This window comes from Mangifera indica, chromosome 12, assembly GCF_011075055.1.
Source record: "Mangifera indica cultivar Alphonso chromosome 12, CATAS_Mindica_2.1, whole genome shotgun sequence".
NCBI lineage: Eukaryota > Viridiplantae > Streptophyta > Magnoliopsida > Sapindales > Anacardiaceae > Mangifera > Mangifera indica.
In genome coordinates, this window is record NC_058148.1 from 6,470,632 (window position 1) to 6,486,348 (window position 15,717).

Below are 15,717 nucleotides of genomic sequence, written 5' to 3' on the forward strand. Positions count from 1 at the left end.
TTATTGGTTAAATAACGATTATTTCCTTAGTTTTAATTGATTTTATTAACTTTAATAGTTAACAAGTGAAAATTTAGATTTTCGAAACTTAATAAATGAAAATTTGACATTGGACTAAAATTTAGGTGAGAAGTATTTTGGCCCATTTTATATAAATAACAAATAATTACATAAAAATTAAAAATCAAATTATGTAGAGAATTTTATATTTACTTGAGCTAATTGTTATGTTATAATTAGAATCAAGATGAATAATGTATTACAAGGAATAAATAATTTATTAAAGCTTGTAAATAAATTTATACAAATGATTTCTACTTAGTGATGTGAGGACTGTTACAATTATCTTGTTATAAATATAATTTAGATTCAAATGTTGAAAATTTTCTCTTTTTCTTCTACCTATACCATATATATTTTTTCTCTTTTTTCCTACTACCTACCTATATCATATAATAGAATATTTTGAATTTATTTATTTATTTTAAACATTTATATAGAAATCAAACAAGATGGATCGTATGTTACTGCTGAAAGGGCATATAACTTGATAGACACATACACACACACACACTCACACTTGTCTATCAAGGTATCATGCCCTTTTAACAATAACATATTTTGTGTGTGTATATAATAGACAGGGCAAATGGGTTTAATTGGCTTGCGCCTGGTTCGAAGCATAAAAAATAGCTTTACTGATTATTGTAGAGAGCCATGCTGGCCTATGGGCCTTTAGGGTTGAGCCTTGGGCTGGGCATCAGGCTTATGGGTTGGCCCATGTACTGTTCACTAAATTAAAAAATTTAAAATTTCTACCATAAGCCAAAACAGCTTTTGCAACAAGTCACAACAACTACTGGCAGTAGTTGTTTGGCAAATTTCTTTTTTCATTTAAAATTTTTTTATATATAATACCCCTCCCTTTTCCAAATATCATTTACACTCACACTCACATTCTCAATCTCTCAATCTTTCATTATTCTTAATCTCATATTTTCTATCAACTCTCATTTTGAAACTCTCTGAACTCATAACAATAATTTTTTGTGTTTATAATTTCATTTTCATTTCAATTTTGTCTATCAATTATAATTTTTTGTTATAATTTAATTTATCAAAATTATTTATAAATAGATCTAGGGTCAAATAATTTCAATTTATTTTAATATTATTATGCTAGCGTTGATGATATTATTAATGATCAATGTCGAACAAGTAGAGTACTAATATGTAAAATGGGAAATTACATGTTTGACAGGGACAAAAAGAAAGCAAAAGTTTGTGGTGTGAATCACTTCACACAAATACAGGAAATGATTGAAGAAAAAGTAATTCACCGAATAGTGTGTAAATATTGCTTTTCATCTTTAACATGTTAAAGGAACAAATTATAGGGTAGAGTATAAATTACAGTAATTTTTTATAATTATATCAATATTGAACATTATTCAAAAATAGTTCAACGATATGATGCTGAGAAATTAGATGTTTTTAGTATAGTAGAAAGAAAAGACATAAAGTCTTCTTGTGCTTGCCGCCATAACTAGAATTTTACTAACCACTCCAGTGTCAACTATAGTGTTGAAATTCGCTTTTAGTACATGTAAATGCAGATTAGATAATAAATTATCCAATTTACGCCCAAAACATGGTTTATGTGATCATGTGTACGAAGAATTTGATTAAAGTTGATTTCAAATTTATAAATTAGATCGTAAAAGATATCTTCAAAGAATTTGAGAATCTAAACATTAAGGACAAGTAAATAAATTATATATATATATATGTAAAACACATTTATTTTCAAATGTATATTATGTAAATTAATTAATTTATATTTATATTTATAATATTTTTGATCTTATAATCATAATATTCATCTCACATAAATAAAAATTATCAATAAAATATTTAAAATATTTTTATCAATTTTTAATTAAAAAATTGGCCAAATGACTATTTCCCACCCAAGGTATGTTGTAATGATAAGTTTCCACCCTTTAACTATGAAAACACCAAATACCCACCCATGGCCGGTTAAATTATTTAACAGAACTCTAACGCCTGAAAATTTTATCTCTTTTTGCCCCCTAAACTTTAAAAACTAAAATTTTTTCATTAGCCTAAGTTTTAAAAAATAGCAGTTTCACTCTAGGGTTTGGTTTGAAATCTCCGGCGACCTCTCCGGCTCCATTGCCGACGGCCTCTCCTCCGAGACATCCTCTCCTTCCGGTGATCTCTTTTCTCCCATTTGGAGAGTCAATCGACGTCGAGACGCCTTAGGAGATAAAGAATTTTTTATATAGAGAAAATGTTTATGGGGTAAAGGGGATTTTATTTTAGTTTATTTTTTAATTTTATAGAGAAAATAACGATTTTACCTTACCACAATTATTTTTAACTGGTCATGGTGAGTATTTGGTGTTTCTATAGTTAAAGGGTGAAAACTTATCATTACAACATACCTTGGGTGGGAAATAGTTGTTTGGCCTTAAAAAATTTGTTTAAACAGACCAAACATTTAAGCCGCAGCCTTATTGTATTAGCATTTCTATCATGACTGATATGTACTTATATTATGTCAACTACGCTATTATGGCAAAATAAAAAGCTAAAATTTTTAAGCATAATTCTATCAGATTTATATAATTTCAAAAAAATTATACATTAGTATCTTCGTTCGAGACTTTTAAGTTGATAGAGCCTAATCATCTATTAAATATAAATGTTATCGCCGTTTTTATATGTAATATTTTATTATTAAAATAAAAATTTATATTAAGATAGATTATTTAAAGAGAAATTATAAAAATTGGCAAATACCCCTCTATTAAGCAAAAATATCCAAATTCACTATTTCAAAACAAAAATGCTCAAATCACTATTCTTAAGCAAAAATGCCCATAGTTTTTTTTAAAATACCAAAATTACCTCTCCCTCATTTCATTTATATAAACTCTCTCACTCTCACTCTCACTCTCATTACATATATTTCTTATAGTACTTAAATACTTACTTTCACTTCATTTTTATTTAATATCAATTACTACGGGTTCGTTTGGAAAGAAAAAATTTATATTTCTGAATTCGAATTAAAAAAATTAATTCGTGAAAACTATATTGAAAATAACATATTATGAATAAATAGATATATTGAAATACCCTAAAATGTCAATAATAAAAAAATTACTCGAAAATCTAAAAAACATATTTGAATTTCAAAAACTATACGTTCAAATAGCTTATGAACGAGAAAAACCGAAAAAATTGATCAAAAATTTCATAATTACATCGTAAAACGTGTCTAAAAAAGCACATCATAATTACAAATATCAAATTTGAAAATTACATATAAAAAGTCTAGCCCGGTCACAAACAAACTCAAATTCATAAAACCGAAAATCCTAAATTTGATAAAATAAAAAAATTGTATAATACACATTTAAATAGTTTTATTTTGGACTCCAGATTTGGTGCAACCAGCAAAGCTAGTTATTGTTATAGAGCTCGAAACGAGCTTCGCGTTGATATATTACAGGCCTTGTAACTCCTCCCGGATCAAAAGTTATGGTCATTCAAAGTTTGTCTCATTTAAACCCTATAGTTTTAAAAAAAGTTAATTTCCCCCCAACCCACCGTATACACAACGACAACCCACTGTCATGTGGCAAATTTCAAAAAAGCCCACAGTGGACTAATGACTCTCACACAACTCCCTAATATTTTGAAAATACTATTAAGCCCCTAACCCACTGTCAACAGTGGGAAAACATGTTCCCACTGTCGACTGTCCATCGTTTCGGAACGAATTTTTGGCCAAAAATTTATCGTTTTGGCCTCCAATTTCAACACAAATCAAATCTATATAGGCTATAACACAAAACCCCTCAATCAATTTAACGAAAACAATCAAGAATCAAAACATTTCAAGCATTGTTCAAAATCGAAACCCTAAACCCTAAACTGCAAAATCTCACTCAAATCTCAATAATATGAATAATAATTTGATTCAAACAAGATGACGGAAGATATTCTAACGTGCTGTGCCATTTTCGGTTGCTGAAAACCACGAAAATCATCGAAAATCCGGTCGACAGTGCGATAACAATGGGACAGGGGAAAATTTTGAATTTTCCCCTGTTTTTGAACAGTGATTTCACAGTGGGAATAGGGGAAATTTGCTGGGTTTATATATGGGCAGTTTCAACATTTCACAAAAGTTGGGCATTTTTGCTTTAATTTGAATTTTTGAGCAATTTTACTTAACCCCCTTACTTTTGCCTGTTTAATATAATTTCCCTTATTTAAAAGAGTATTAGATATAAATAATTACTATATTTGATAAAATTTGATAAGTATAAATAATTATTAAGTTTGGTTAAAGATAATAAAAGAATATTAGTAAATTATTTTACTTAAATACCCTTAAATATAATTATTTTTAAATATTTTTTATATTATTTGTTATATTAATTAAAAATAAATTTACTTTTATCTCAAAAAAATAATAAATAATAATATAATTATAATTAAATCAAAATTACCTTAATAATCTTTTAACACTTAAAATGAAAGTGGTAATCAGATTACTATCTATATTACCTGTTACGTCAATACTGGTAATAAAAAATAGATTACCAAGATAATCTTTTAAATTATAGACCCAAACGGCCCTAATAGTATATTTCACTTAAACTTCAAGCATAACTTGTTGATAACTTACACAAATAGGGGTATAGCGAGAAATTTTAGTTTCGTGGGACAAAAAATAAAATTTTAAACTTAAACTTTTTTCATTTTTAATAATATTATTATTTTTTTATTCGTTTATTTTTAATAGATCGCATGATTCATTCACTGATTCGCATTTAAATTTTTATTATTATAATAAGTATTTGATTAGTTGACATTTATATATTTAAACAACTTAATTATCAATTAAAATAAAAAATTTATATTAAGAAAAACCCCACTGATTACACCATTGCGACACCTCCTCAACGCAAAAATCTGACCATCAAAATTCAGTGTACCCATATTCATAATTAATGTTAAGGACTTCGATCTTTGCTTCTTTACCCTTTCATTTATTTTATTATAAGTAGTTTTATCCGTATTTATTTTTATATATATAGCATGTAATAATATAATTAAATATTATTTTACCTTTAATTTAAATTATTTAATAATATATATTTATTTATGTATTTAAAATAATTATACATAATTTTATTATTATTATTTTATATTAATTATTTTATAAATTTGATGCTTAAAACAAAAGTATTGTGTGCATCAATTCTATATATATATATATATATATATATATATATTATTTATTTATTTTAAAAAAATACCTCCAAATTAATCTCAAACTCATTCTTTCACTTTCCAATTTCCTCCCATTTCTCAATCATTTTGGAGGTACTAGCCACAATTTCCTGGCATCCAAATCCGCTCGAAAGAATTTTGTAAAGATGTCCCATCTGCTAATTAAAATCAGGCAACAAAACACCATCACAGCTCAACGCAAAGTTAACCCTGATCACAATATAGGACTTTCTATTCAGAATTGCACCATTTCCCCGTATGGAAACCTGACAGGAGTCAACACATTCCTTGGAAGGCCCTGGAAAAATAATTCAACCACAGTTTTTATGCATTCAATAAAGGGAAATTTACTTAATCCGAAAGGGTGGTTGCCATGGACCAGAGATTCAGCTCCGCGCACCATATTTTATGCGGAATATTAAAATTATGGCCCTGGAGCTTCAACAAAAAATAGAGTTAAATGGACGGGATCGAGGAAAATTTGTACAAATCAAGCTGGAAAGTTTACAGTGAAGACCTTTTTGCAAAGGGAAACCTGGATACTGATTCAATATTGAATTTGAAAATTTTGATAAAAAGGGTTTATTTTTTTAGCTAATCGGGTTTGATTGTTAGTTATAGTTTGTATGAACAACTAGCAACAGATAACTCAATGACCTAATGGGTTTAACTTTTAATATTAACTCTATCATATAATGAATAACATAAAATCATTATTTTACCAGATAATGGTCGACATTTATTATTACTTCCAAGACACTAGATGAAAGCCCTACAAGCTCTAAACAATCAGGTCAGTCTCACAAAGCACATTTCACTAAATCGATTAATTAATATCAATCTTCAATTATTAAATTTGTATTAATACAAAATTCCATTACAATTAAATGAATTTATTCAGTTTCAAACCCATAAACATTCCACCATTTAACACAACAAGAATGAAATTCCCTCTCATGAGAATCACCTCGCCTCATAAATTTAATTCACTACTAATAATCCTTCGATAAAGGGAATATCAGTGTAAGGCAACCAAGTATCCCCCATTGTAAAATTATACACTGTAAAATTCACGGCCTCTGTAGCATTCATCAAATTATAACCAGGCCAGTTCACCCTCCCAGAAGTATTTGCTCCAGGTCCAAAATTTTCAAATTCCCCATAATATAAGGTATCCAATCCAACCGTCCCATTCCATTCAAGCCATCCCTTGGGATTTATCAAATCTCCAATGTAAGACTGCATGTAAACCGTCCTGGAATACAGTTTCCAGGGCCTGCCAAGATAGTTCAATGTGGAATTCAAGTCCATTGCCAAGTCCGGGGAAGCCTTAATGGTGCAGTTGTGGATCGAAATTCCAGTGTTCTGATTCGGGTCGGTTCTTCCTTGAGCAGTGAACACGTTTTTCTGATCCGTCATTGGTTTCCGGGCATATAAATTGCAGTTTTGGAACACGGCAGCTGCATTGCCAAAAATGAAATCAACTGTGCCATATATGTCGCATTCTCTATAGAATTGCCTGAGGGAGTGGACGTAAAGAGTGTCTTGATAGCCCTCGAAACTGCACCGATAGAATGTCGATAAATCCGCATTGTTCCTCAATGCAACTGCCTGATGCTTTGCAGGGCCGGCCGTGTTTCTAAATGTAACATCAACAGCTACAAATCTCTCGCCAGAGACAGCTGCATTTAATAAAAGCCGCAGTTAACACTCACAGCACAGATACATGTTAATAGTTAAAAAACCGTATAAATCAAAACTCCTACCGAAGGTTGATGAATTAAAAGTAGTCCAGCCATCAATGACACTGTGATTTCCTGTAATGACAGTCTGATTAACCCCGTCTCCAATGAGTAGAATGTTTTTCTTATACTTGGAGACGATGACGTAATCTTCATAGTATCCCTGTCTGGCGTAGATTACGAAGTATCCATCTTCAGGTTTCAAGTCATTTGGAGCAAATTTAATGGCATCTGTAATGGTTGTAAAGTTCTCGGTTCCATCTTGGCTGACAATCACAGTTTGGTTGAGGAGAATTCCTCCACTTCGTTGTAACTCATCCAAGGTCCTTTCTCCTTTATAGCACTTAATGCAAGACCCCTTTGGCTTTCTTAAAATCTGCGAGAAATAATAAAATATTACTTATAAGAAAAACTTATTAAAATGTTATTTTCTTAAAGGGTTTTTTTATTTGGATAATGTTTAATTATCATAAAATATGAGGATTATTTTAAAAATAGATTATTAAAAAAATTACTAAATATAAATAATTATTATATTTGATAAAATTTGATAAAAATATATGATAAAAATAATTATTGTGTTTGATTAAAAGTAATAAAGAGAATATTAATAAATTATTTTACTTAATTTTCCTTAAATATAATTATTTCAAAATATTTTTTTATATTATTTATTATATTAATTAAAAATAAATTTATTTTTATCTTAAAAATTAAAAACTTATAATATAATTATAATAAAATTCAGATTATCTTAGTAATATTTTAATATCTAAGATTTAGGGCTGGACTTGAATTGAGCCTGTTCAAGTTCGAGCTCGAGTTACTTGCCAAAATTTTCAATTAAAAATTTTAATATAAAACGATATTGTTTTGACTAATATGTATTAAAATGACGTCGTTTTAATAACGAAAAATGAGTCAAGATGAATTCAAACTAAGTTCAAGCTTGACATTCACGAATTCGAGCTCAGCTATATGTAAACTAAGCCGAGCTCAAGCTCAACTCGAATCTAGCCCTACCTATCAGATTATCACCTGTATTATATATCACGTCATCATTGGTAATAGAAGATTACTGTAATATTTTATTATTGATAAACTAAATAAGATAATATAAATAATAAAAGATAAATTATCAAAGTAATTTTTAAATCTTATAATCAAATAGCCTTTAAAGGATTTAATATTCATAAGTATTAGAAAAAAGTAGTGTTGTGTACATCATTTTTATACATAAATAATAATATATTATTAAATAATTAAATAATATTTAATTATATAATAATATATTATTATTTTTATATAAAATTATAAAAAAATTATCACAAAAAAGATTAAATAAAAAATGACGTGTACGCGTAATCCCAGTTAAAATATATCAGCTGACATAGTGGACCAACTGTTGTGCAAATTATTAGGTTACAAAAGTCGATACACGCAAGGCCAGCCATGTCCACGTGACGCTTACTGGGATTAGGTCTGTGCATGTTTTTGTTTTATTATCCATTTTTTCTATAAATTATTTTTATATCAAATATTTTATAATTCAAAATATTTTAAATGTAAATGTTTATCTCACTCATTCGTTTTATTCTAAAAATATTTAATATATGGTTAATTTTATAGGCGGCGGCATCGTCGACAAAGATGATGCGTCTTCATCAAGATGAAAATGAGTCATCTTCGTCAACGACGATACCACACGACGTCGAGAGATTTACGATAAGAAAGATGGTCATCGGAGAGGGAGAGTAGGTGTTTGAAGATCACCGGTCATCATCAAAAAAATGAGATCTGAAGATTTGAAAACCCTAAGAGGAAAATACTATTTTTAAAAATTTGGGATAGAGAAAAATTGTTAATTTTTAGGGTTTGGGATGGGGAATGATATGACTAACAAACTCAATTAATTTTATCAACTCATGAGTAGATAAATGAAATTTTTAAAATTAACGATGGTGCATTTAGAAAAAAACATACCTTGGATGGGAAATAGTCCTTTGGCCATTAATTTATTTATTAACTTTATAAAGACCTATTGGACCCCAAAACCAATCCTAGATTTTAGTTTTGACTTACTTCTTTATGCATTTACTCCACCATTAATCTTCAAACCTAACCTAACTCCACTTACCAATTGCGTACGCACCAAAATTAAAAAATTAACAATTTGTCACTCGTTTTTCAAAATTTAATATATTTTAACCAAATTGGGTCATTTTAACTAACTATTTTTTAATCTCCAATTCTAAGAAACCCATAACTCAATTAATTTTTATAATTTTTTCTAAAATAAATAAAAGTAATATTATATGTATCTACCTTGAGTACATAAATATATACACACTCATATGTGTCATCATATGATTAGTTATTGTTTTATTCTTAATTCAAAATCATCCAATCATATAATGACACATATAAATATGTACATATTTATATACCCAAAATGGATACACATAGTTTTATTGAATAAATAAATACTAGAAAACCAAATAATTTACATTTAAATATAACTATTAATTTTAAACTCATCTACAATTATGAAAATTTCATAAATTTAGGTTAATTACCTTGATAAGAGTTTCGAGCGGTACACGAACCGGGTTCAGGTTCTTCAAAAGTAGGTTTTTGGACCCTTTACTTCTCTTATTCCTCTTCAAGTTGCGGTCCAATGAATGAGTCACCAGACCGAGCGAGATGCTGTACAACCGGGTGACGTTCGACAGCGGTTCATACAAAATTGTAGCGAAGCTACTCTTGGACTCAGCCAGACCATCGTAGCAAGTCTGCTGATTCGTGACGATTGCACTCAGCAAACTTGTGACTTTGTCGACGAGTTCATCGCTCAACGATTGGGCAGCCATGAGAAGGGTTCCAATGGACTGGAGATAATCCACATTGAGGTCCGTAAGCTGGGAGCAGTCTTGTAAGGCGCCAAGCTCGAGGTGGGTGAGCTTGGAGCGTTGTTTCTGATGGACGAGGGTGTCTTTGATGGTTTTGGAGAGATGTTGGGCCCGTTTAAAAGACTCTTTGACGGAGAACTCGCCGTAGTTGTAGGGGTTGGAGGGGGAGGAGTTGAAGGTGCGGAGAATGGAGCGGCAGAGCTTGGGGTAGGGAGTGGATTGGCAGGCTAGAGGAGGGGTTTGAGATTGGGATTGTGAGTAAGACAGCTCAAGGGAAGAGAAGAAGAGGATGAGGGGGAAAAGAGTAGAAGAAAAACAGACGAAAATGGAGAGATCATTTTTGGTTTATTGGAAGAAAGGAAGATGAGTGCGTATTTGCCCGTAAAGAGGGTGGAAGTACTTATAACAGTTGATGGAACTGTTGAAGAAAGGATGGGAAAGGCATGGAGCACGGCGAGGGCCAGTTTCACACTTTCCCTATAATATATTATACAATAAGATGGCACTGCCACTTTGCAGTCAAAGGATGATCATTTAAGTTTTATGGGTGCTAATAATTTGGATATTTTTATCATTTGAAAAGACTATTAATTCTTTATAAATAAATGGACTTTTTTTGTTTACTTATTTATTTCTTCAAAATATTTGTTATAGTATCCAATAAATTATGTACATGTGTGTGCCAGTTTTCTAATACTCTGTAAGTGATCTTATTCGAAAGAGTTTCCAATGTCAGAAGTAAGGTTAAATAAAATATATTTTTTTATGAAAAAATGAAATTTTTACCATTAAATAAGTTTATTTAAACAAATTTATCATCATTTTTTAGATATTAAATATTATATTATACATAAACTATTTTTATCTTTAATCTTAGCTAAAAACAAGGTCGGCAATCTTACGAACCCTTTATGAGGGTTGGTGAAGTCACTAACTTTTGACAAGATCATCAATTATAACGATTTTGTAAACTTGTTTTTTCATACAAGCGTAATTTAAAATTTGGGTTTATTATTATTTTTTTTAACAAAAACTTTTAATTATCACTTACAAAACCCTAGATTTTACTAATAATAATTCAGAATTTGAATTCATTTTTTATGTCTTTGTATAGACAAAAGAAAGATACTCACAAAATATAACAAAAATATAAGAGTGTTTGTGCGATTGAACAATAGTTTTATATGAATTCTATATTCTAGTCAAATCTAAGGGTATTTTAGAAAATATTTAGATTTTATGGTATAAATGTTTGATTCACAAAGAGTGTGATAAACATGTGTAAGTGGCCCCAAAAAATGACAAAATTTTAAATATTCCTTTTTCTATTTGGTCTAATTGTAATTTCATTTTATTTTGATTAAATTAGATTAAATTAAAATTGGGTTAAATTAGAATTGCAAGAAATTAAAAAATATATATTTTATTTAATTTGTATTATACTATTTTATGTCTAATTAATTATTAGAATGTATGTGAAAATTATATATATACGACTTTACCTAAAACATTGTATTCTGTTGATTAAACATATAAAAAGAAAAGGAAAACTAGGAGTGGATATATAGCTCAGATTAAATTTGTAATTCGGTTCAACTTAAATTAATAATTTAAATTAATGGTTCAAATATATAGCTCAGATTTATCGTTTGAGGATTGATAAAACAACGTTGTTTTATTCAAATAATATTCAAAAATTTTTATTCGAATCGAATCAAACTATAAATTTGAACAAGTGATTTGAGTCAAATTTAAGTTGAACCGAGTTAAATAGTTTCTAGCTTGAGTTTGGCTTGGGTTTAAAACGAGCAAAATCTTTCTGCTCAAGTTCAATTCAAATTTGAATCAAACAAATTTGAGCCAAATAGAGGTATGCACGCTCTAGCTTGATGCGGTTTAAGAGTTTTTTCAAACCAAACTAAAAAAATGGTTTGCAAATTTTTCAAATTAAATCAAACAATTTTAGATTTTAAACTAAACCAAACTAAACTAAGAAAAAATGTTTGGTTTGGTTTGAATTACAGTTTGAACCATAGTTATCAGTATCTTATGATACATATATGATATATACCTTACGATACGATATAATACAAGTAAAAATCATACAAATTATAAAGTGTATTGACTTAATATGATAAAATAAATATATCATATGATATAATATATATTACTAATATAGATTGATACAATTTTTTTAGAGAAAATGATAGTATAGTGTGGCTGTTTGTGATATTTTTTAAAATAATGATGTGTTAATTATAATTTTTTTATTTTTTTATTTTTTAAAATGCGCACAAACAATACAATACACGATATATATGAAAAATTATATTTTATATATATCTATGTATGTATAAGAAATACGGTTTACAATTTTGTTCAAATTGAAAATCGTTCAAATTACAATTTCAATTGAAAAAAATCAATTTAAAAAATGTCGGAATATGTTAGATTTATAAGTGTGGAGATCAAAATTCATATTATACAAAATTAATTGGCTTGTGTTAAGATCCAATCTACCACATTTATATACTACTCACTTATATTGTTTTTATTAGATGTGAGACTTTTTTAATTTCCAACACTCTCCCTCAAGTATAACCACTATAGAATGTTAAGCCCGTCATTTGGTGAGTGCGTTATCACTTTGTACCATGATCAAAGTTAAGATGTTAGGTCCACCCATTTGGTTTTTTGGGCTCTAATACTATATTGAAATATATCAGACACCTCTCACTAAATGTTGAGAGAGCCGACGGTCGGAGACGGCGAACAGTCACTAGAGAGGAGAGTTTAAATTGACGAAGAGAAAATGGTGAAACTAAAATTTTTTAAAAAGTTGGGAGGTGATTGTATATGAAAAAAGATGAGAGTATGCAACCCTAGATTTGGGAGAAAAAAGTCTGTTTTTAAACCTGCAAAATATGAGGTTAGCAACATAAATAAAAATTTTAAAACTTAAGAGTAATATTAAATATGAGTTTAAATAACAATTTTACCCTTGATAGTAATAATAAAATTTAACAGATATGTGAATATTTGAGTTTTCAAAAATTAGTGTGTATAAGTTTGGGTTTACTAAACCTTGGGTGGGAATAAGTCTTTTGGCCTTTATAGAATTAGTGAACTAAATAGGATTGCAGTGAATTAAATTAAATTTTGTTGTGTGTTTGGTGCAAACAATGGACTAAATCTACATGTATAATTAAGTTTACTTTTAATTCCAAAAATGCCCTCCCTGGTTTATTACGTCACTTTCAACAATTTCTGTGTGCAGGATGTAAAGGGTCGTATAGGGTGAATAGGTGCGTACAAGGTGCGTGGGTGCATGTAGGGTACGTAGGGTGTGTACAGGATGCGTGGGTGCATAAAAAATATAAAAATATAAAAATAAATAAATATATTTATATATAATAATATAATATAATATTTAAAATATATAATAATATAATATATATTTAAAAATTATTATTATTATTTATATAATTATATTAAATATTATAATATTTATGATATGATAATATTTATTATAATATATATAAATAATAATAATAATTTTTAAATATATATTATATTATTATATTTTTATAAATATTATATTTTATATATATATATATATATATATATATATGAATATATAATATAAAACTATATATATGTTAATGTAATTATGTGTGTATATATATATTTATTTATATTTTTTATGCATCCTGCAATTCTGTAAGCATCATGCACGTATTCACGCACCTTGCACACACTCACACACCCTGTACGCACCCTACACACACCTTATGCTTACAGCATCAATTAACACTTATCATTCTCCTCATTTATAATATTTTTTTATTATTATCTGTATTTGAAATTTAAACAAAAATTTATTAATTTTTAAGTATGTTTTTAATTCTTAGAATGTAAATTAGTGATAGTTCAAATAAAAAATTATCAAATATATTAAGAAAATTTTAGGCGATCGAGTGTGACGTAAATCATTAAGAGTGACACAATACACTGAAAAAGAGTATTTTTAAAATTAAAAGTAAATTTATTTATAAAAATGAAACCGCTATATGTTTACTTAAAAAGATTTACGCAGAAAATTTTTTATCAATTTTAATTAATTACCCTATATTTTGATTTTTACAGTTATTATGACAATTGGATAGTTATCAGACTATCTAAACACTGTTATCAGCTGGTGCACCAGAACCATGGCTGGCCAATGCCCGATCCGACTATTTCTCGGATTTTATAATTTACTTTAAATAAAAATTATTTTAAATGAAAAAGGAATGAAAGACCTCAGAAAACCCGTGGGGTGCAGCTCTAATTCCCTTCAATTTAATACAGCCCAATTGTGTATGTGTACGGTTGTACCACCTAAAATTCAGCTGTATATTGTATTAAAAATCATTTGCAAAATACAGGAATTCATGTATAGAGAGATGAATTGGCAGCAATTAATACTCACAATGGAAACAAGTTAAAAAGGCTTGAAAAAGGGAAACGAAATGTGGGTTGAAAGAAACAAGTATTGAGATGAGCGTGTGTATGAATGAATGAATAACATTAGAGTAATACGATTAATATTTATTTTGAATATATAAATATATATACTTATATATATCATCATATGATTGAGTATTATTTTATTCTTAATTTAAAATTATTTAATCATGTGATGATACATATAATTATGTATGTATTTGTATATCTAAAGTGAGTACACCTAATTTTATTGATAGTATTATTATCATTTATTTCTTGTATGTGATGCTGCAACGTGCAGGGAAAGACATTAACATCAATATCAATTACTGGATTTAAAGTTTGATTTATTCAATCCTAAATTGACGATCTGATCTAAGTGAAATTTCTATTAAAAAAAAAACTTTTCATATTACAACTTATCCAAAAAAAAAAAAAAAAAAAAAAGCTCTTCACATTACAAGTCGAACACCAAAATTTTGTTACTCCAATTTATGTCTTCTAATATCTCCTTTATTTTAATTTCTTGTTTTGATTAAAGAAAAAATTAGTTCTAAAACAAGTGAATAAACCTAATTACTCATAATTATAAATTAAATCCATCTTCAATGTGTTAAACTATAAATTTAGCATAAATCATAAAGAGAAAATACAAGGGCAATACTCACCTCCTTTATTTCAACAATAAAATTATACATATCTATTTTAAATATATAAATACATATATATTTAATATATATTATTATGTAACTGTAAAATACCATAATAAGGTTTAAATATATAATAAAATTATGTATATATATTTTTGATATATAATTTAACTATATAAATAATATATTATTTTATAATTAAATAATTTTAAATTAAAATTAATATAATAACTTATTATTTATATATTTAAATTATATATTAAAAATACGTATAAATGAATAATTCTTATTAAATGTTTGTCAGCGCTGTGAAGCCAACCTCTTATTTCTTTATTAATTCCACCCATCTTCGGATTGATTAATAAAGACTAGCGTACCAGTAGCGAAAGCAGACACGGGCATCATCTAAGCAAACGAGAACCCGTGACGTGTTCAACAAACCTCAAAAGGTCAAATGAAATTATTGTTACCCACACACAAACTTTGATAAAAAGAAACAATCCTTTAAACTAAAAAGTTATAATTTCCACCTATACGTTAAATTTGCTAATAATAAAATCTGTAAATTTTTTTAAAACGGAAAAGACAAAAATG

General features: G+C 28.0%; 1 protein-coding gene across 1 annotated transcript; it reads right to left on the reverse strand.

Moving 5' to 3' along the window:
• Nucleotides 1–6,234: 6,234 nt before the first annotated feature.
• LOC123230378 (probable pectinesterase/pectinesterase inhibitor 25) lies at nucleotides 6,235–10,324 on the reverse strand (the record flags this gene model as incomplete). The annotated part of the gene is made up of 3 exons (XM_044656567.1): nucleotides 6,235–7,016; nucleotides 7,101–7,452; nucleotides 9,653–10,324. Coding segments are annotated over 3 exons (1,725 nt in total), but the record flags the coding sequence as incomplete, so codon positions are not given.
• Between the last annotated feature and the right edge of the window lie 5,393 nt (nucleotides 10,325–15,717).